General features: G+C 44.9%; 1 protein-coding gene across 1 annotated transcript in view; it reads right to left on the bottom strand.

Moving 5' to 3' along the window:
- BRINP1 (BMP/retinoic acid inducible neural specific 1) overlaps positions 1-21744 on the bottom strand; it is a 172896-nt gene that overhangs the window by 9667 nt on the left and 141485 nt on the right. The window contains exon 7 of the mRNA XM_029920697.1: positions 18921-19143. Coding sequence (XP_029776557.1) covers positions 18921-19143 — 223 coding nt within the window. The remainder of the gene's footprint in view (positions 1-18920; positions 19144-21744) is intronic.

The following is a 21744-nucleotide window of genomic DNA, read 5'->3' as shown; positions in this document are numbered from 1 at the left end:
ATGTGCAACAAGTAACATTCTCCTGTGCTAGTGGCAGGAGAGAAAATTGGTTCCGCAAATTTGAAGACCTGAAAGTACCTACAAAGGTAGATATTTGGTATGAAAAGGGGCAAAACGGAGCTGCAGTGAGTGCAACGATGAGAAGCAGCTCACCCAGAGAGCAGGCTGGCAGTGTCCAGAAGAGGATGCAGGTGGGTTCCACCATGTTGATGATGCCCTAATTTGTATCTGGTGCTGCTGGGTACATGTGTAAAATCATTTTGTGAAAACGCATCTTCTGTACACCTGTGATACCTTCACTTTCTCTGTGTCCATAATACTTCAATAACACATTTATTTTTTTAATTTCCTTTAAAACACCCATAATTATACTATTTTAAATTTTTTTATTTATTTTATCTTCTTATAATCTGCATCCAAGTTAGCTAGCATATAGTGCAACAACGCAGAATTATACCATCAAGGCAGTAGTGCTTTATATTTCACTTTTAAGCTTTCTTAAGCTATTCTGTTTGTAATTTCCTTTGAAGCTCATTTATTTATATTGAGAGAGAAAGAGAGAGAGCAGGTCTGGGGCAGAAAAAGCAGGAGAGAGAGAGAATCCTAATCAGGCTCCTCACTCAGGGCAGAGACACACATGGTCTTGATCTCACGAACCATGAGATCATGACCTGAGCTGAAATCAAGGTTCGGACACTTAACTGAATGAACCACCCAGCTCTTCTGTTTGGTTCTCTAATTTGATCTTCACAACGTTTCTGTGTTGTGGATTGGGTTAAGAGGATATCATGAATCTCATTTTAATAATATGAAAACCTAGGCTCTGGGAGGAGACGTGACTTATTTTGCACATCACCAGTGGGTTGTCACATTGCTGGGATTATAACTCACCCGTGGGTGAGCTTGCTGGCCAGCTTGGAGGGTGGAAGTGGAGAGGTGGATTGGAATTGGCCCTGGAGGATAAGAAAGAGCGATCCACGGATATCGTAAGAACTTCGTTCTATTTCTGATTCAGTCCTCTGAACCTCTAGATTCTATTCTGAACAGGAAGCCACTTCTGAGCCCCAGGGAAGAAAAAAAAAAAAACTAAACTAAAAACAACAGAAAGGGTCTGAAGATGCTGATTTGCTTGCCTTACGTCAGCTCAGTGAGTCAAACTGCCCTACTTGCTGCAAATTCAGAATGACAAACAGGGATGAGAATGGAGATACACCCAGCAGTGTTGGTTAGAAGGAACTCTGCACATCCTTCCCAGCGACACCCGGCTGCCGGGACGAATCTCCATGCCTCTCCCCCGGACGGAGCACCCTTGGGTTGCCACGGGGTTCTGCCTCACTGGCTGCCTGCTTTTTTACCCCCATAAATAGAAAAGCAATGCCAAAGATATTCTTAGTTAAAATTTTTGATGCCCCATAGTAGGAAGGGTACTTCGTAAGCTTCAATGACTGACCGTGAACTACCCTGAGCCAGCCTGGGGTTATTTGTGGGTTTGTACCTCTTCTTTAATAGGATAATTTAATACACTCAGAATAGGTCTTTGTCACCAAATTGCTACCCTCCCCTCCCCAAATACATAGACATACACACAAAAATGAGTAGGTCAGAGACTATCAACATAGCAATTTACTCCAGGGAGAGCTGTCTATGGGTTTGGAGTGACAGATTTTTCAGAATCCTGGAGCTGAATGATGTTCAGACAAATCCTGATCCACGGGAAGCAGAGCCCAGAGAGGTTATGTGACTTATTTGAAGTCACACGAGTAGTACCTAGAAGCTCAGAGCCAGAGTCATCCCCTCGAGGAAGAGCCCCAAACGCTGCCAGAAACATATCCTGTTCACCTTCCCAACCTCTCCCAAAGGCACCATTTTACCCGGGGTGGGGGTGGGGGGCTATGCATTGGGGAACAGGAAATATTTACACTTTTCAAGGATTACTGGACACTGGATCTGAACAGATACTAATTCCCAAAGACAAAAATCTCACTGTGGTCCACTAGTCAGAATAAGTGTTTATGGAGGTCGGGTAATCAATGGAGTTTTAGTGTGGTCTGTCTCACAGTGGGTCCAGTGGTGATTTCCTATAGTTCTTTCCCTGATTCTAGAACACATACTTGGAATTATTCTGTAACTGGGATACCCAGCACCTGGCAGAATCCTCTTCCCACCTCAAATATCCACACTACCTATTTACCCAGCAAATAATGAAATCATATTATAGAACATCCTCTCCCTTTAACCAGCCTCCACGAAAACACAAGAGAACAACAGCAAAATGTGCACCTAAGCTGAAACATGTAGCAAGGGGCGGAAACCTCAAGATAAACACACGAAACAACCATCTTGATTGACAAAGGTTCTAAAGGGCAATTCTGTATTACAAAATGTTTCTTCCCAAGGTCTCTGAGGAGTGCACTCTCTTCTATACTAAAATATATTATGCTGCAAGACTAAACAAAACCCACTATGGATGGCAGGTGGCTCACAGACCCACCTGTCTCAGAGACAAGAGATCTATGTTCCCTTCCCTTGATTCTAGACCAATTCTACCTCTCTTTTGACCAATACAAGAAGGTAGTTCACCTACTTTATGGACTCTAATCTCAAGAGACCTGCAGCTTTGGAAAACTCCCTCTTGGAGCTCTGAGCTCTGAGATCACCTACAATAGATCTGACCCCACACTGGAGTGGTCACATGGGGAAACCCTGGGCAGGGAGAGGTGTGCAGCTGAGCCCAGCCTCTGGCTGTCTCTTCCAGGCACCAGACACATGAGTGAAGCTTTTCTGGAACCTCCAGCCCACCCCAGCTTCCAGCTGAATTCCAATGAGTGATTTCAAGTCAACTCTACGTGGAAGAGAAGAATTGCTCTTCCAATTCCAGCACAAACACCTGACCCATAGATCCTGAGCCTAATATGATGGTTGGTGCTTTAAAGTTTGAGTCAACTTCTTTTTTTTTTTTTATTAAAATTTTTTTTAATGTTTTATTTTATTTTTGATACAGAGAGAGACAGAGCATGAGGAGGGGGGGCAGAGAGAGAAGGAGACACAGAACCGGAAGCAGGCTCCAGGCTCTGAGCTTGCTGTCAGCACAGAGCCTGATGCGGGACTAGAACCCACAAACGTGAGATCTAACCTGAGCCGAAGTCGGAGGCTTAACCGACTGAGCCACCCAGGCGCCCCGAGTCAACTTCTTATATAGCAATACATATTTAAACTCTCTATACTGTGAGCCCCAAAGAGAACTCAGGGTATCTCTTCCCCATTCCATTACTACCAGCCTATGTGACTGGACTAGGCAGAATCCTAAACATGTCCCCTCATCCCCCGAGATTTCAGTGCTAATCCCTAGGACCTGTGAAAATGATAAGATACCTCTCTTGTGATGGTGTTCTGTAACTTGGCACAGCTGACCTACAAATAGGCAGAATATCTAGGCGTGCCTAATCTAATCACACATGCCCCTTTACAAGCAGAACACTTGCTCTGGCTCTTGGTGGAAAGGCAGCCAAGCAGGATTCACTGCACCTTTGCTCCTTTGAAGATGGAGGCAGTTGACATACAGGGACTGGAGAGTGGACTCCAGGAGCTAAGAGCAAACCCTGGGCCAACAACCAATAAGGAAAAGGTGACCTCAGTCCTCCAATCACCATGATGTGAATTCAGCCAACAACCTGAATGAGCTTAGAAGTGGGTTCTGCCCCAGGAACTCCACGTCTCTATTTCTGCCTGTGAGGCACAGGCTGAAGAGACAGCTATCCCATGCCCAGACTCCAGATCCAGGGACACTGGGACACAATAAACATCTATTGCTTTAAGCCTCCAGGTTTGTAGTAATGTGCCACCCAACAGTACCAAACTAATACAGCTACTCTGGCCAAAACTTGGGTTTCATTTTACTCCTTTTTTTTTTAAACTTTTAATATTTATTTGTTATTGAGAGACAGAGAGGGATAGAGCATGAGCTGGAAAGGGGTAGAGAAGGGGGAGACACAGAATCCGAAGCAGGCTCCAGGCTTTGAGCTCAGGGCTCAAACTCACAAACCGCGAGATCATGACCTGAGCTGAAGTCAGACACTTAACCGACTGAGCCACCCAGGTGCCCCTCATTTTACTCTTTAATAAAATGACAGGAATAAATTAGCTGTTAGGTTCCCTGATGGCTATGCTATTTTATGATTTCATAATTATGTCATTCGACCTTCCTGAGCCTCCAATTTCTAAGGTAGAGCATGGGCGTGAGACTGGTTCTCTGCCAATTTTATTTTATGTGTTGGATTTCAAGCTTTCTGTGAGGTACCTCTTGTCTTGTCAACTGCTCCACTACTTCCCTTGGCATAGTTCCTGGCACTTAGTAGACACTCACTAAATGTTGAATGAAAGAACGAATGGATGAGTGCATGAAAATCCAGTGCAAATATTAATGTACATATTCTTCGGCAAGAATAAAGGACAATGCCTAAGTAGGACAGCAGCGGAAGGAGTACCATTTCATAATGCGGGGCCAGTCATTAATTTCTGTGAGCCTTAGTTTGTTTACCTGTAAGTGGGGAGACTAATCCTTGCTGTAGGGTCCCCGACAGGTTATTTATGGATAAGGATCAGATCAAATCATTGATGCGAGAGCCCTTTGCAAAGTACAATAACTTGCACAGAAGGTATTTGTCTTAGTTTACTTTTAAAGGTTAGGAATGTCCCTGAGCCTAATGGGATAAATTTATTCTCTAATTATACCAGAAGTTGAGTGTCTTCCTGCTGTTGCTTTGGCTGCTGCTGGTTAGAAGTCACACCACCTCTCAGCAGGACAGGCACCTGCTGGGATACAAAGCCATTAGCATCTGCTTAAGCAGAAGGTGTTTGAAACTCAACTCCAAGAAGAAGAGATGAAGGATAAAGATCTGTTGGAGGGGGAAATACCTGTGGCATCACACCAAATAATCTGGGTCCCTGCCTCTTAATCTGGTGTAAAGATTTTTTTCAAAGGCTGTGTACTAAGAGACCCAATCTCTTGAGAAAGTTCAAGAAAAAGGGGTTCGGTGGCCAAATAAGTTTGAAAAAATACACACATATGGCCCTATCTCTCTTTAGTTTTTTTTTTTTAATTGAACATTTTCTAAACTTTTTCAACTAAAGACATCACCTTCTTTCCCCTACATCACAATATCCTATAGGATTCTCTTAAGGGAATTCATTTTTGCTTAGTTTCTACCAAACGAGGTGATGTTATATTTACGGCAGTAAGAAGAGTATTCTAATCTAAGGTTAGTGCAGTCCCCAGACCAATAACATCAGTATCATCTGTGACCCAGAACCATCCAAAACCTGCTGAACCAGAAACCCTGGGGGGTGGGGCCCAGCAATCTGTGTTCAGAAAGCCCTCTAGGTGATCACTATGTCCACCCCAGTTTGAGAACCACCGTTGTGATCCAGAGATCAGCGGTAACAGGGAAGAAACACTGAATTTTTTTACACCCGGAAGAGAAATTCCATTGATTCTCTAGCTCATATTTTAAATGGCTAGCAGAGATTTAGTAAACCATAGCATTTCTCCCAATTTTTTCCTCTCTACTCATCACTTAAATGAGAATATACAAATTCCATAGTTAGGTATTCGATTTCTCCACAGTGTGATCTCAACATATGGGTTTAATCTTATTCTATAACAACTAAGACCAATACACGAGAGTTAATGTTAATTGATCACCTACTATATACTAAGAACACTGCATATATTATCTTGGGTACTCTTTACAATTTCTCGATAGGGAAAGAGCTGCTATTTCCCTCATTTTACAGATGATGGCACTTCAGGCAGAGCCACCAAACATAGCTCACCAGGATTTAACACCAGACTGTTGGGTTCAAAGCCTGTGCACTCATGTCGATTTCTACATTCTCTTTGTTTTCTGATTTCCCATTTCTGGCTGAAATTAATCTTACAACTAGCATGACATATGTTATTTTATATGTTGTTTTCCAGAACAGAAAACCATTCTCTACCCCGAGTATAAAGCATCATCATCCCGCCTTGCCCTGAAACTTCTATCTCAAAAGCTCCTTCCCTCACTTCAGTTCGGCAAGCGCAGACTACATCATTAGGTGCCAGGCACCTTTCCTGTCACTGTGAGGTGTAGGGATATACTGGTCACTACCCTCATGGAGTTTGTGGTCAAGAAGGGTGAGTCTGGGGTGAAACACACCAGTGCAAATGTGCCATGTGGGATGCAGTAAAGACCTCCTATAGGACAGTGCAAAGTCGTCTAGTGCATCAGGACATGCATTCCTAAGAAGCGTGGTTTTAATCTGACAAGTAAAGGATAACTAGAGTAATCCAGGCAGAGAGGTCAGGGGATTCTCCAGTCTTCTCCAATAGAAACGAATTTCTCTCCCTTCTTACCTCTACCACTACTCAACTTGTTTTCACAAAGGGAACCATGATAGACTCTATATTATAGGCTTGTTGTAAGGATTCAGTGAGTAAATATACATAAGGCACCTAAAACTGTGCCTGGTATATATGTTAACTATTATCATTTTTCCCCCCCTCACTATATGACCTTACACAAGTGGTCCCACGAACAGTGGCAAATTAGTCGGAATAAGAGCTTCTGTCTCAGGACAAACTCACGTAATTGACCTCTACGGGAGTGACTCACGTCACACTGACACTCTCCCTTTCCTCAGACAAATGTGTGATGCTCACGACACACTGAAAACTCACGACTGGTGGGTCTGTTCCCTCCAAGCCACACGCACACTTGTTCCCACATCTGCTTCTGCCAGTTGTATTTGCTATTATTATATCATGGAATTAAAAGTCAAATCAATTAAAATATGGGCTGTCTTTTTCTGTGGAAACTAATTTGAATTCGATGAACAAAATTCTAGAAAGACGTTTGCTGGCAAAAAAAAAATGTCATCGATTTAAATAAAGGGGAAGTACCTAAAAATGATTCAGAGGGGACATGAAAATCTACAAATGTTTAGATTGTCTCTTAAGAGTCTTCAAGCTATTCCTCCACTTTGAAGAAACCAGAATTGGAAATGTTATGCAATTATGGGTATGGTTTATGCAAGAAAGCCAGTAAAATGTCAAATCAAATATACCAACACCCTCAAAAAAGATTCTGGCCCTACTTCAAAAGGCTGGCCAAGGAATATGCATTTATATATTTTAAGTTAAAATAAAATGTGTTTATATATGTACAGCATGTATATACATTTTAGGATTCTCTATTTTTACTTAGCTGTTTCAATTAACTGACAAACTATTGGTCTCTAATTTTGTCTGAAAGGGAGCCTTGTGCTTTGACATCTTACTAAACGCAAAAAGTTACATACATGTTCTTTTCTTGATTTCCCAATATTAGGCATTTTATCTCCACCACACCCATTAGACAAATGAAGCTCAGAAACCTTACTACTGTGCCAAGTTTACATTTTTAGTAAGTGTACCTTCCTTTTGGCCTGTTAGACTCCAGAGTCTGAAGTCTTAAGTATCTTTTTTAAGCTTTTAAAAAATGTTTATTTATTTATTTTTGAGAGAGAAAGTGGCAGAGAGAGAGGGAGAGACTGAATCCAAAGCAGGCTCCACACTGTAGCGCAGAGCCCAACACGGGACTCGAACCCACAAACTGTGAAATCATGATCTGACCCGAAATCAAGATTCAAACGCTTAACCAACAGAACCACCAAGGCATCCCTGAAGTCTTAAGTATTTTAAAATCTCATTGCCTGTCTACTATATTGTTACATGTGGTTGGGCTTTGCTTTGTCCCTCCAATGGAAATATCCATTTCTTGGAGGCAGAAATAGTGTCTCCATCAAATATTTTGCCACCCCTGTGCTCTTGATTATATTAATACTGTATCTGTACCTTTTTTTGTAAGTTATTAAGATTTTTCACATATATTCTATAAATTGTCTGGGTCATCGACTCTATAGGGTAGCTATTCTTATCCTGACAGTACAGATGAGGAAACAGAGGGCTTGGGCAGGTTTAGAGATTTTTGGAGGTCACACATCTAACAAGTGGCAGAGCAGCGACTGTCAGTCTATTAAACTGAAACTGACTTCAGTTCAATAAAATATAAGAAGTCCTATCCCTGTGCCCCACTGCAGGATTCTACGGAGATTAAATCCAGAGGCAAGTATTTATAGGTTTCAGAGAAAAGAATCAAAACCAGCGTGGATACTGAGGGTCATCAGAGTAGGGATAACAATTATCTTAGTAGCCAGAATCTTTCCATAGACACCAATTAAACACTATGTGGAGCAAGAAATATGCTAAAAGCTGACATGGGGTCAGAGGCTATGGCCCCAGGATTGGAGTCTGAGGTGGACACCCCCAAGAGATTTTCATCTCAACAATGCATAATTACACTGTGCTTGGCGAAGACCCGGGCTGCTGGGTCAAGGCCGTGTGAATATGAGAAGTAAAAATAAACCAAAGACCAAGAGTCGTCGGAAAATTCCAATCATTTTACCGCCTGCCCTCGAGTTACGGTGCCATGGATCTGCTTTGCCTTACAACAGTCTAACCTCCACAGGTGACAGCATGTCGGAAAGAAACCCCAAATCACACTGACATGAAGGACCTTCTCAGTTCTACAGATTTTTCTTCATCTGGTTGAATTTCATAGACTCTGGGAAGTGCCTGTTTTTGTCCTCTTTGATTCTTTCTTCTGTTTTTCTTCAAGAGGGTATATTTCCCCTTTCCCAAAGTAACATATGTAACAAGAGATAATTCCAGGATTTGGATCCAAGTCAGTTGAAGACAATCTCCCATCTGCAGTTTCCATGTGACCATACTGTTTGGACTGAGGGCCTCAGTTCTAATCATGGTCTATTCAAAAATTCCCTGAGTGACCTCAGACAAGGCACTTAACCCCCTTCAGCCTCAGCTTTTTCCCTTAGGGCACAATTATAAAATACACATAGAAAAAACTTATTTGTCCATTCATCAGACACAGTTTTTTGAATAGCTGCTGTGTGCAGATCACCATGCTAGGAAGTTGTGATGTTTAAGTGGCCACGAACATGGGTACATGGCACAAAAACAGACACTCAGATCAGTGGAACAGAATAGAGAACCCAGAAATGGACCCACAAATGTATGACCAACTAATCTTTGACAAAGCAGAAAAGAATATCCAGTGGAATAAAGACAGTCTCTTCAGCAAGAGGTCCTGAAAAAACTGGACAGCAACATGCAGAAAAAATGAACCTGGAAAGCTTTCTTACACCATACATAAAAATAAACTCAAAATGGATCAAAGACCTAAACATAAGACAGGAAGCCTTCAAAATCCTCAAAGAGAAAGCAGGCAAAGCCTCTTTGACCTCAGCTGCAGCAACTTCTTACTCGACACCTCTCTGGAGGCAAGGGAAACAAAAGCAAAATTGAACTATTGGGACTTCATCAAAATAAAAAGCTTCTGCACAGCAAAGGAAACAATCAGCAAAACTGAAAGGCAACCAATGGAATGGGAGAAGATATTTGTAAATGACATATCACATAAAGGATTAGTATCCAAAATCTATAAAGAACTTATCAATCTCAATACCCAAAAAACAAACAGTCCAGTGAAGAAATGGGCAAAAGACATGAATAGACATTTCTCCAAAGAAGACATTCAGATGGCCAACTGACACATGAAAAAATGCTCAACATCACTCATCATCCACAATGAGATACCACCTGTCAGAATGGCTAAAATTAACTCAAGCAACAACAGATGTTGGTGAGAATGTAGAGAAAGAGGGTCTCTTTTGCACTGCTGGTGGGAAGGCAAACTGGTGCAGCTGCTGTGGCAAACAGTATAGAGGTTCCTCAAAAAACTAATAATAGAACTACCCTACGACCCAGAAATTGCACTACTAGGTATTTATCAAAGGGACACATTATGCTTTTCAAAGGGGCACATGCACCCCACTGTTTATAGCAGCACTATCAACAATAGCTAAAGTATGGAAAGAGCCCAAATGTCCATAGACATAAATGGATAAAGAAGATGTGGTACACACATGCGCGTGCACACACACACACACACACACACACACACACACACACACACTGGAGTACTACTCAGCAATCAAAAAGAATGAAATCTTGCCATTTGCAACGACATGGATGGAACTGGAGGGTATTATGCTAAGTGAAATTAGTCAGAGAAAGATACCATATGACTTCACTGACATGAGGACTTTAAGATACAAAACAGATGAACATAAGGGAAGGGAAGCAAAAATCATATAAAAACAGGGAAGGGGAAACTCTTAAATATGGAGAACAAACAGAGGGTTACTGGAGGGGTTATGGGAGGGGGATGGGCTAAAGGAATCAACTCCTGAAATCATTGTTGCACTATATGCTAACTAACTTGGATGTAAACTAAAAAAATAAGTTAAAAAAAAAAAGAACATGGGTACAGATGCATGCCTGGAACTGACAGTCTCACAAGACAGACAGACGTTAATGAATATATAAGCAACGGCATTATGGTACATTGAGGTTTGGAGTTTCATCTGGGCATTAAGGATGTTAGGAAAGCATAGCAAATGGGTCCCAACACCCTTTAAATGCCAGGAACACAGCTTTTGGGGCTGATTTCTGAAGGACACAGAGAAGCTACAGCAGGGGAGGAAAAAGGACATCACATTCCAGGTAGAAGGAACAGCCTGTGTGAAGCCCTGTGGAGGAGAAGGAAGCGCGTGCATCTAGTGAACTGAAACATTACTGGGGCTGTAGCTGCAAGAGCCAAGAAGAGGCATGAAACACAGACGTAGGATGTAGGCAGTGGCCAGATCATGGCAGAACTGTAGGTCAGCTTTAGATTTTGCTCTCCTAGGGCACCTTGTGTGGCTAAGTCAGTTGAGCCTTGGACTTTGATTCAGGTCATGATCTTATGGTTCCTGAGTTCGAGCCCCACATCGCACTCACTGCTGTCAGCACAGAGCCTGTTTGGGATTCTCTTTCCCTCTCCCCCTCCCCCACGTGAACTCTCTCTCAAAAATAAACATTTAAAATCAAATTAAGAGACACCGAAGTGGCTCCGTTGGTTAAGTGTCTGACTTCAGCTCAGGTCGGGAACTCAGGGTTTGTGAGTTTGAGCCCCACCTTGGGCTCACTGCTGTCAGTGCAGAGCCTGCTTTGGATATTCTGCAGCCCTCTTTCTGCCCCTCCCCTGCTTGCGCTCTTTCTCTCTCAAAAATAAACATTAAAAAATTAAAAAGACATTTTAAAAACAAATTACAAAAATGATTTTTTTCTTCCTCCTAAGAACAGTGATTTATCACCAAAGGCTTTAAGCAGGGATGCGACAAGCCCGAATTTGCTTAAGTAATAACTCTGACTGCCTCACGAAGCATAGATTGGAAAGTGGTTATGGTAGTCTGGGAGACATAGTTAAAAGGCCACTGTAATTTGGGGCAAAAGATCTTAGTCTGAAGTCCAGGCTACTCATTAAAATGGACTAAGATTCAATTACTGACCTTACACCAATATTTTGGAGTTGAACTATTATTCTCTCAATCTCTGTGAGTGATCTTTCTCCTACAGTCGGGCAAGACCTCAAGGTAACTGAGTCTGGCTGTTTTCAAATTGCTTAAGGAAGCAAAATCCCCTATTTTCCCAAGTGACCTTTAATTCAGAATTTAACTCAGAATTTCCACAAGGAACATAGCTGCTCTAGGGAAACGTGAGGTGCAGTTGTTCACTACACTTGCCCCTGTCCACGCAAGGCACGAGTTTAACATGCAGGGCTCTCTGGAACTTTCCATTATGGATCTAATCTGGCCCACACAGGGCAGAGCCATGAACTGAACTCAGGTCCTCTGGTTCAAACACTGTCCTTCTCAAAAGCATGCCCTGATGCTAAATAATGATGTTTTGAGGACAAAGGCCCTGTTGCTTACATATTTAAGTGCCTTTCAGGGTCTGGCATTGGGCTGGGGGGGGCGAGGTGGTCAGCCCACATTTATGGAATTGCATAGAAACCTGCTGAAATCAGTGCTGCCCAAGCTGATTTTCTGCTGCTTTCTTCCCTCCTCCCCTTTTCCTCCTTGCCTTCCTGTCTTCCTCTCCCCCACCCCTAGGCTCCCTCCCTTTATCCCTCCATCCTCCCTCCACTCCTTTGCAAGGAGCAGTGAGGTGATTTCCATCACCATGCAGTTTGTAGTCTAGGTAGGCTGATCTTAGCAGCCTGGACCGTCATGCCTTGGGGAGAGATGTAAGAGCCTACAGGTTCTAGGAAAGGACTGCCAGGGTTGGAATCCTGCCTCTTACCTGCAGTAAGTTAGTTAACATCTCTGTGCCTTAACTTCCCTCCTCATAAACTGGGATGAGTTAGTGCTACCAGATAAGGTCATCATGATGAATAAGGGGAGGTGAAAGTGTGTAGGACAGTGTCTGGTACGTGGTAAATAAGAAGTGTTAACTATTACAGGTGGGCTTGGACCTAAACTCGGCCTCATTCTCCTCCTGATGAATTTCATGTTTCAGGTTCACCTTGCTTGCAGAGTTGCTTTTTGCAGAACTCTCAGAATTTTCCAAAGTGCTTCCAAACACACCATTTCAGGTGAGCCAGACAGAGACCCTCTGAAGCAGGAGGAAGACACTGTCATACTTATTTTTCAAAGGAGAAAATCACAGTTCAGAAAGCATCAGTTTGTCTAATAACAGTAGTGACCCATCTCATTCCACCTCCCAGTCTTTGCCCCTTTTTAGCTGCACAACATGAGGATGTCCAGGGAGTAAAATCATCCTGAGCCCTTCCTTGTGGGTCTCTGCCTTCCCTTCACCTGTCCAAACTGCAGCTCTGTGGTGCCACTCCAGATCTAGCTCCATTCACCAGGTATCCCTGGGACCCCAAAAAGAACCTAACACAAGATGGGGACCCAAAAGATATGTGGTTGGGTATTGAATCCCTCATTGGCAAATGCAGTCTGGAGTTAGTTTCGCTGCCCACATCCCAACAAACAGAGCCTTGCGGTGAGTGGGTCTTACTCATGTTGGTGCTTTCTGAGCCCAGCACAGAGTAAGCTCTCAGGAAGTGCCTGCTGAGTTGAGCTATGCTGAACCTGACCTCCTCTCTCTATTCACAGGGGATGGGTCTGGTGTGTCTGCTTGGGCTTCTGTCTGGCCTCCAGAGGTGACAGTTCGGGGCTCCACAACTGGGGCCATTTCCTCGGCACACTATATTCCAGCCTATAAAATTCTAATCTCGATCCATCACCAACCCCATGACCTTGAAGAGCTAATCCTGCCTTTGGCATCATCATACACCCAAACCAGGGTGCCCGCAGCCAGGCACAGCTGCATCTCTTTGCTGCCGCACGCTGCTTAGAGCCTGCACATGGCTCTTGACCACGAAGCCCACTGATGGAGTCAGCAAGACAATTCCAATCCTGTCACGTATCTGCCCTGTGACCTTGGGCAAGTTAATTACATCTTGGCCTTATCAGTTCCCTCATCTATAAAACAAATCCAATGGCATCCACTCTGTAGAGATAGGATGAGAAGTACATGGATCATCATCATTAGCAACACTTAGACTTAGTGAGTATTACCCCGGGCTAAGTAACTTACATGCAAAGTATCAGTTCCAGGTAAAAATAACAATAAGAAAAATAGCTAACCTGTATTTCATGTTTTCTGTATGCCAGACACTGCTCTCGGCATTTGATGGGGTTAGAGCAGTTAATCCTCCAAGCAGGTTGGCACTATTATTAGCCCACGTTTTACGCAGCTTTGAGCCGTGCTGACTTCCCCAGGGTTACAGCATAAGCAGCCGACAAAGCTAGGATTTGAACCCAGGCAGTCTGACTGCAGAATCTTCATACTTAGCCAGCTCTCCTGCCTATTGTAACAGCTGCTCAGTAAGAGGTTGTTATGGTTTGGTAATTAATTTTATTGCCCTACATGTAAGATGGCCATGTCTAGCTCTATTTCTACCTAATCTGTCCTGTACTACCTATGTGCCAAAAAATGATTCCCTCTGCCTCCCAAGATGCACACCTCCCAATATTTACACCCTTGAGTCTGCGCTGGGCTTCAGCCAATAGAATGCGGTGGAAGCGACTCTGTCTGCCTTCCAGAGCTAAGATGTAAGAGATCCTACCGCCTCCTTCCTGTCTCAGGATGCTGTTGCGCTGCAAGAAGCCCAGGCCACCTGGAGAGGGCACGTGTAGGCAGTCTGCTTGGCAGCCTCGGCCGAGCTCCCAGCTGACAGCCAGCAGTGTGCCAGCCGTGGCCGTGAGTCATCCTAGACGCCTAGGCCAGTTAGCCCTCAGATGACCCCAGCCTCAGCCCACTTGATAGACCCCCCCGCCCCCCCCCCGCTGTGCCCAGTCCACCAGCAGAATCATAAGGGCTAATAAGAAAGTGTTCTGAGCTGCTAAGTCTTGGGGTGGGTGTGTTGGCAGAGCACTTGACAGCCAGAATGCCCATTTTGCCTTCTGGACGAGTGTTAAGTTTCCCGGATGTCTTAAAGCTAGCGCCAATTATGACTTACAACTTAATTTCATAGGCAAGCATCTCTTTGAGGTAACAATAAAATAATTAACATTTATGGACCTTGGGTATCTGACTAAACTCTCTGTGCCTCAATTCCTTTCCCTGTAAAGTAGACATAATAGGATAGTGAAAGTACCTAGCTCAGAGGGTTGCAGTGAAAAGGAAATGCACTAATTCCTATTGGTGCCTGGCCTTTAGATTATGCCTATAAAGTGATAGCATCCTCTTTCTTTCCATCTGCCTCCAATCTTTTTTTTTTATGTTTTTAATGTTTATTTATTTATTTTTGAGATAGAGACAGAACATGAGTGAGCAGGGGCAGAGAGAGAGAGAGAGAGAGAGAGAGAGAGAGAGAGAGAAACACAGAATCCGAAAGCAGGCTCCAGGCTCTGAGCTGTCAGTGCAGAGCCCAACATGGGGCTCGAAGCCATGAACCACGAGATCATGACCTGAGCCGAAGTCAGACACTTAACCAACTGAGCCACCCAGGCGCCCCAATCTGCCTCCAATCCTAACTGAGTTAGGCATTTGACCAGGTTTTTTTATATTTTAAAATCTTAGTTTTCATACTTAACCTGAAGGCAAGTGTGATTATCCCCTGTTGCCAGGGAGGTGCAGGGCCTTTCGGAGAGCCTCGTGGCTGGTATGCAATGCAGCCAGGATTTGGACCCAGTCCGAGCACAATTAAAGCCCCGCGCTTTCTCCTGCTCCCCACCTCCCTCGACATCACCTGCCCCCGACCCCCACTCACATCCCTCGGACACCTCCTGCGGGGAGAGCATCTGCCTGGTGGACGCCTCTTCCCTGGAGCCTGGCGCATGCAGACAAATGCAGCACAGCAAATGGCTCATTTGCAAACTCCAGCTCGCTCGGCTCAGGTGGCCCAGGGTCCCCTGTGTTAGCACCTTTGTCTGACACTGCTCCATGGCGGGGAGGTGCCCTGCCTGCTGGTGTGAGAAACACTCATTAAAAGCTCTGATTCGGATGTCAGGAAGCAGCTCCCAGCCAGAAAGGAGGTTCAGCTCTCCTGGGAAGGCTTCAGAGGAATCCACACAGCCGAGTTTCTGCGCCCTGCACCCCCCAGCACCCGCATTCAATCCTTGTTAAAGGAACATAATTGACTGACTTGCCGAGGTGGAATTCTAGACATCGTCTCCGGATGAGTTAGAGGAGGGATGTGATGATTAGGACAAGTTTTCTCCTCTCAGGAGGATAGAAGGCCACACTGGGAGCTGTTTTTTTGAAGGTCCTGGTGGAGGCAGGACATTTCTAGCCTGACAGTTTGCAAGGGGAGGGCAGCTCACGGACGGATGTGGGCATCTGCACTCCCCACAGGGAAGTGACTTACCAAAGGTCATGCAGCTTGCCAATGGTGGGGCAGGATCACAGTCCAGCCCCGTGATTCTGTTTGGTGTTCTTCCCGTCACCCATTTTTGTCCCTCCTTCCTTCCTTGTTTTGTTTTATTTTTGAGTGGGAGAGAGACAAAGCATGAGTGGGAGAGGGACAGAGAGAGAGGGAGACACAGAATCGGAAGCAGGCTCCGGGCTCCGAGCTGTAGGTACAGAGCCCAACGCGGGGCTCAAACTCATGAGCCGTGAGATCCTGATCTGAGCCGAAATCGGACGCTTAATCGACTGAGCCACCCAGGCAGCCCTTTTCTTCCCTCTTTGCCATGCCTGTCTGGCTACTCTCCTAGAGCCCTCCTGAGCCTTTCTAAGTCTGGCACGACTGATAGTGTCTGATCTGCACCCTGGAAATTCTTCTTGCCTTTAATAAACGTGTCCGTCCACATTGCTCATAGGGCCTTTGGACCCTCCGTTTCATTCCCTGAGAGGACACCCAGCAAAACTGGCGGATCGATCTGTTCAAAATCAGGTAATGGTTAAATGTTACCCTTCGCCACCAGATTTGCATCCAGTGTGGCGAACCCCGGGGGTGCAGGGTTTCTTCCTATGGATCAAAAGCCACTTTTTCTGGGCTCCTGGGTGAATTATATCTCCCCCACATCCCTATGTTCAAGTCCTCACCCTCAATACCTCAGAATGTGACTCTATTTGGAGAAAGGGGCTTCGGAGAGGTAATTAAGTTAAAATTAGATCATTGAGGTGGGGCCCTAACCCCAAAAGGACTAGTGTCCTTATAAGAAGATAGGAGGACACAGAGATGCACAGCGGAAACACCACTTGAGGATGCGGCGGGAGGCGGCCACGTATCACCGTGGAGAGAGGCCTGAAAGGGAACCCATCTTGCCGACGCCTTGATCTCAGATTCCCAGCCTCCAGAACCACGAGGAAATACATTTCTGTTGTCTGAACCACTCAGGCTGGGGCACTTTGCTATGGCACTGCTAGCAAGCTGATTTTATATATATATATATATATATATATATTATTATTTTATATTTATATAATTTTATTATAATATATATTATGTTATTTTATATATTATATATCATATAATATATATATAAAGTTTTTTGTAACTACTAACAGAACCCCTCCTCTGAAAAATATCATTCAGAGCACTGTGTTACTGTCCAATGCAGGTCATATGACCAAATCCTTATGGATCTAGATAGAATTCCTCGTGCTGGCAGTTTGGACACCTGCTGAGAATGACAAGGACACCATTTTGTGACTGGACCCCTTTCCTAGTTCCTGTAATCGCAGCACTGCAGCAAGGGAGCGACTGCCAGGGGAAATCCTATTCGGTCCACCACGTAATGACCATAAACTAGCTGCAAAGCAATGGGTTCAGAGGTGGAAGGAGTGTAAAAAACAGGGATCAGCACAGACAGAAATCAAAGGAGGAGATTTCATAGTGAGGGGAAGAAGGGAAGACGGGTGGAGGTTTTAGAATAATGTGGACTTAGAATAAAAAGCCTCTGTAGTGGCTGGTGCAATCAGGGGAGACTTCATGGAGGAGGGGGAGGCATTTGCTCTGACTCTGAAAAAAATGAGAGGAAAATGAGTAGGTACATGGCGGTAGTTGGCATGAGGTAAATGTTTAGGAGAGTGTCATGGATTTTTAATCGTTGATTGCCTGACCCACAGGGCGACGAAGAACACAGTACTGAGTGTCATAGCGCTGGGGGGTCCTGTCTCTTCCTCTTCTGTCAGGACTTCCAAACCTCGGCACCACTGACTTTTTGGAGAAGGATAACTCTTTGTTGTGGGGACTGTGCAATAGCACCCCCTACCCTATCCATTAGGATACTCAAAAATGTCTTCAGACATTTCTAAATGCTCCCTGGGAAGAAAATCACCTCCTTTTGGGAACCGCAGAAATTCATCTTAGTTCTGGACCAACTACTCGGCCTCTCTGAGCTGGTTCCTTGCTCTGTACAGTATGGGTAACACTCATTCCACCAATCTGTTAAGTGCATGTGACTTCACTCTTTTCAAGAGTGGATCTCTTTGAATAAAACTGAGTGAAAAACCCCCCAATATGAAACAAATAAAGGTGCAGCTGCCTTAGCTGAAGCAGGGTGCACAGGGATTTGAACCCTGGCTCCTTCCCTGTAAGTTCTAGACAGAGCAAAGAAACCCTAAGATCCATGAAGACCTTCTGTCTTACTCAGAAGGAGGCAAGTGAGGCATCCAGGTATTTAAGGTGGCTCTCACTCTCAGGTGAGAAGCCTGCACTCACAAGACCCACCCAGGGAGTGCCTCCTTAAATTTTTCCTGGCGTGTGCCTTGTTTGTGTCACTGACTCCAGGTCCTGATCAAAGGCCCTCAATATGTTGCTGACTGATCAGTTAGCCCAGTTTTTTCACCATTAAAATGGGGATGCTAAAATCTGCTTTGTTAAGTAATTTCTAGTTTTGTTTAATGTTTATTTTTTAGAGAAAGAGAAAGAGAGAGACAGAGTGTGAGCAGGGACGGGGCAGAGAGAGAGGGAGACACGGAATCCAAAGCAGCTCTAGGCTCTGAGCTGTCAGCACAGAGCCTGATGCTGTGCTTGAACTCACAAACCACAGCATCCTCCCTTGAGCCAAAGTAGGACACTGAACCGACTGAGCCACCCGGGGTGCCCCAATGTGTCAGCTAATTTTTAAATCAAATAGATACTACCTTTTAAGCAATAACGTCAGACAGAATAACATCACATAGCACTCAGGGCCATTGTGGGTTCCCCTCCGCAGACCGGCGGAACAGACAGAACACAGGCTGAAAGTTCAGGGCAGACTCAGGAAACAGTGAGAACATCCAGGACAGCCGGAACCAGCAGCAGAGAAGCCAGAGAGGATCCAGAAAACGGTTGGCCTGGACCACACAGGGCCCCATGGCCTGCCACCAGCAGGTGCATCGTCATCTGCATGGCATTTCTCTGGGCCACAAGGACGTGAAGCCAGCACCCGGTCTGGGCCTGCAGAGGCGGTGGGGGCGGGTGGGGGGCCGCACTTACCTCTCTCTAGGCAGCTGGTGGTTAGGATTGTGGCGACAGCGGACACTGAGGCCGAAGAGCTTGCGGGCGGTGCGCTGGATCTTCTGCCTCTGGGCCTCGGTGGCACTCTGCAGGAGCTTGTAGCGGTTCTGCAGGTCCCAGTCATTGCCCCAGTGCTGGTGGATGCTCCCGATGGTCAGGAAGTGGTTGCTGGGGAGACGCTTCATGAACGATTTAAACTCATCTAGCAAGAGACAGAGGCCAGGAGACAAGGGCTCAGCATGGCCGCCCCCGTGGGAGGCTGCCTCCAAGGCTCAGCTCACCTACCAATCGGGCAGGCTTGCAAATAAAACTAACCCCTTTGAGGCCCCAGGAGCACCTCGCCAGCCTCTGGGCTCTGAGGAGGCAGTGCAAGGGCCACTGTACCTTCGGTGAAGGTTATTTTACTTTGCTATCATAGGAGGGAATTTGCATCCGGCATCCTTATTAAAAACAAGGCTTGGGGGGGGAGCTGAGGAGGGGCGGGACTATGGGGGGTTGGGGGGGCACCTGGATGGCTCCACTGATTAAGCATCAGACTCTGTTAGAGAGGGAGGCACAGAATTTGAAGATAGGCTCCAGGCTCTGAGCTGTGAGCTAGCTATCAGCTAGCCAAAGCCAGAAGCTTAATCAACTGAGCCACCCAGGTGCCCCTAGCATCAGACTCTTGATTTTGGCTCAGATCATGATCAGACGGTTCATGGGTTCGAGCCCTGCATCAGGCTCCATGCTGGCAGTGTGCTTTGGATTCTCTCTTTGTGTCTCTGCCTCTCCCCACCTCATGCTCTTGCTCTCTCTCTCTCTCTCTCTCTCTCTCTCTTTCTCAAAATAAATAAACTTAAAAAAGAAAAAACAAGGCTTCCCAAACTTCCATCATCTGAATGCCAGCTTGATAACGATGCTCACATATCATTTGTACTTATATTTACTTACTATTTTCTTTGAATCAGTTCAATCAAATTTTTATCCAATGCTGCATTAGAATCTCCATCCCATACCTTCAGTAGAATGGGAGCTTTAAAAGTAAAGCTGTCAACGTAAACAATGATGAAAACAATGTTAACACATCCTGGGTAGAGGGTGTTGCTGGCTGAGTGATCAAATCCCGGGGCCTGCTCTCACCGCGAGGGACATAGGAAGGCATATCAGCACCAGCTGGAAAGTTCTCTTCGATGTGATCTGCAGGGTCGTAGGAGCAGTGAGATGGCGCAAGCTCCTTACTGGGAGTGCCTGGGTCATCTCCATCCCATTCTGGGGTGCTCCACCTTAAGAGAAGGGGGCAAATCCTGGGTCTCTGGGGCCCCAGTTTGTGGTTCTGTGTTACAGAGTTTCAGTGTTTTCCACATCTCGACACAGCCTTAGAGATAATCTAGGTCTGGTTTCTTTTTCTACACAGAGGGAAAATGAAGCCCAGAGTGGGTAAATGATTTTCTGAAGGTGGAACAACCCAGAAGTGACCAGAGGCAGGACTCAAATCTGAGCTATTCCTTTTTTAATATAATATTTACCCCTGTCATGCTTTCCTTTACCCCCCAACTATAGGGAAAATAAAAGCATTAAGAGTTGGTCATATTGCAGGGGGAAACCAAATGGCTGTGGATATATATATGTAACTATATATAACTATATATAACTATATATGTATATATAGTTGAAGCTTAGTACTTTCAGTTAGTGCTGTAAAAGCTATCAGGAAATTTCAGGTACATTAGGCATTCATTTTATTTTTAAAAATGCCTACATAGCTTTCAGTAAGCACCACACTCACTCTGAAACACCTCACCCATAAGTGATTTTGTAGCAAACCTATGAGGTGGGTACTTTAAGTGCCTTTTTTTATAGAAACTAGGACACAGAGAAGTTAGTTAACTTGCCAAGGTCACACAGCCAGTAAATGACAGAATTAGAACTCTAAACAGGCTCTGTCTGAATGTATGCTTTTACTCAGCATTAGACATTTACTCTCAACAAGGATAAAGAGGATCAGTATACTGGGGAAAGAAATTAACTAACTAACTAAATAAATAAAAGGTACTGAAAACAGGAATCTCTGACCCTTACAGAACTCGTAGTGCCTTGTTATTGCCAGTCAGACATTAACAGGAGATCAAATTGCATCTCCACCCCTTGGCAGCTGTATGATCATTATTCTTTCAACACCTCAGTTTTCCCATCTGTCAAATAGGTATCCTAGCATCTAACGCAAGTCGGGAAAGAGTGACACAGGACTGTACCTGCCTAAATAGTCCTCGATATACAGAAAGTACTCAGGGGATGGGTGGCTAGCAGAGGACTGTGCTGGCTGATTTATCCAGGGAGTTGGCTGGAGGCAGGGGGGTGGCTCTCATGACCCTGTGCTCTTTGGCGGCCCACACTGCCCCTATGGAGGATACGCTGCTCTCCTGTAGAAGACTCTGTTGACCTTGAAGGACTTAACAGTCATTTCAATGAACCTGAATCTGGGTCAGTTAGGAACATAGAATTTAAAAGTTGAAATGATTTAATTTTTTGGCCTGACAGCACAAGGGTTCCCTCTCAATAAAGGAGGTGTAGACCACCATTTATGTGTATTAACTAGGTTCTATTTGACCACCAGTGCTCCGATCAGGAATGGATCACTGGCTCTTCCCTTTTGGCTCGTCATGAATCTCTCCAAATCGCCTGGTGCTGAGTCATTAAGGCCATCACCTGAAATGAAGAAGCGGAAACTCCACACCACACACAAGCCACATAGACACGTGGGTCTGGGTGGATTTGTCTTAATGGGTAAGACCATTCCAGATGGGTAAGTACAGGATATCTAGAG

This window comes from Suricata suricatta, chromosome 13 (genome assembly GCF_006229205.1).
Source record: "Suricata suricatta isolate VVHF042 chromosome 13, meerkat_22Aug2017_6uvM2_HiC, whole genome shotgun sequence".
Classification (NCBI taxonomy): Eukaryota; Metazoa; Chordata; class Mammalia; order Carnivora; family Herpestidae; genus Suricata; species Suricata suricatta.
This window is presented reverse-complemented; position numbering and strand designations above follow the sequence as displayed.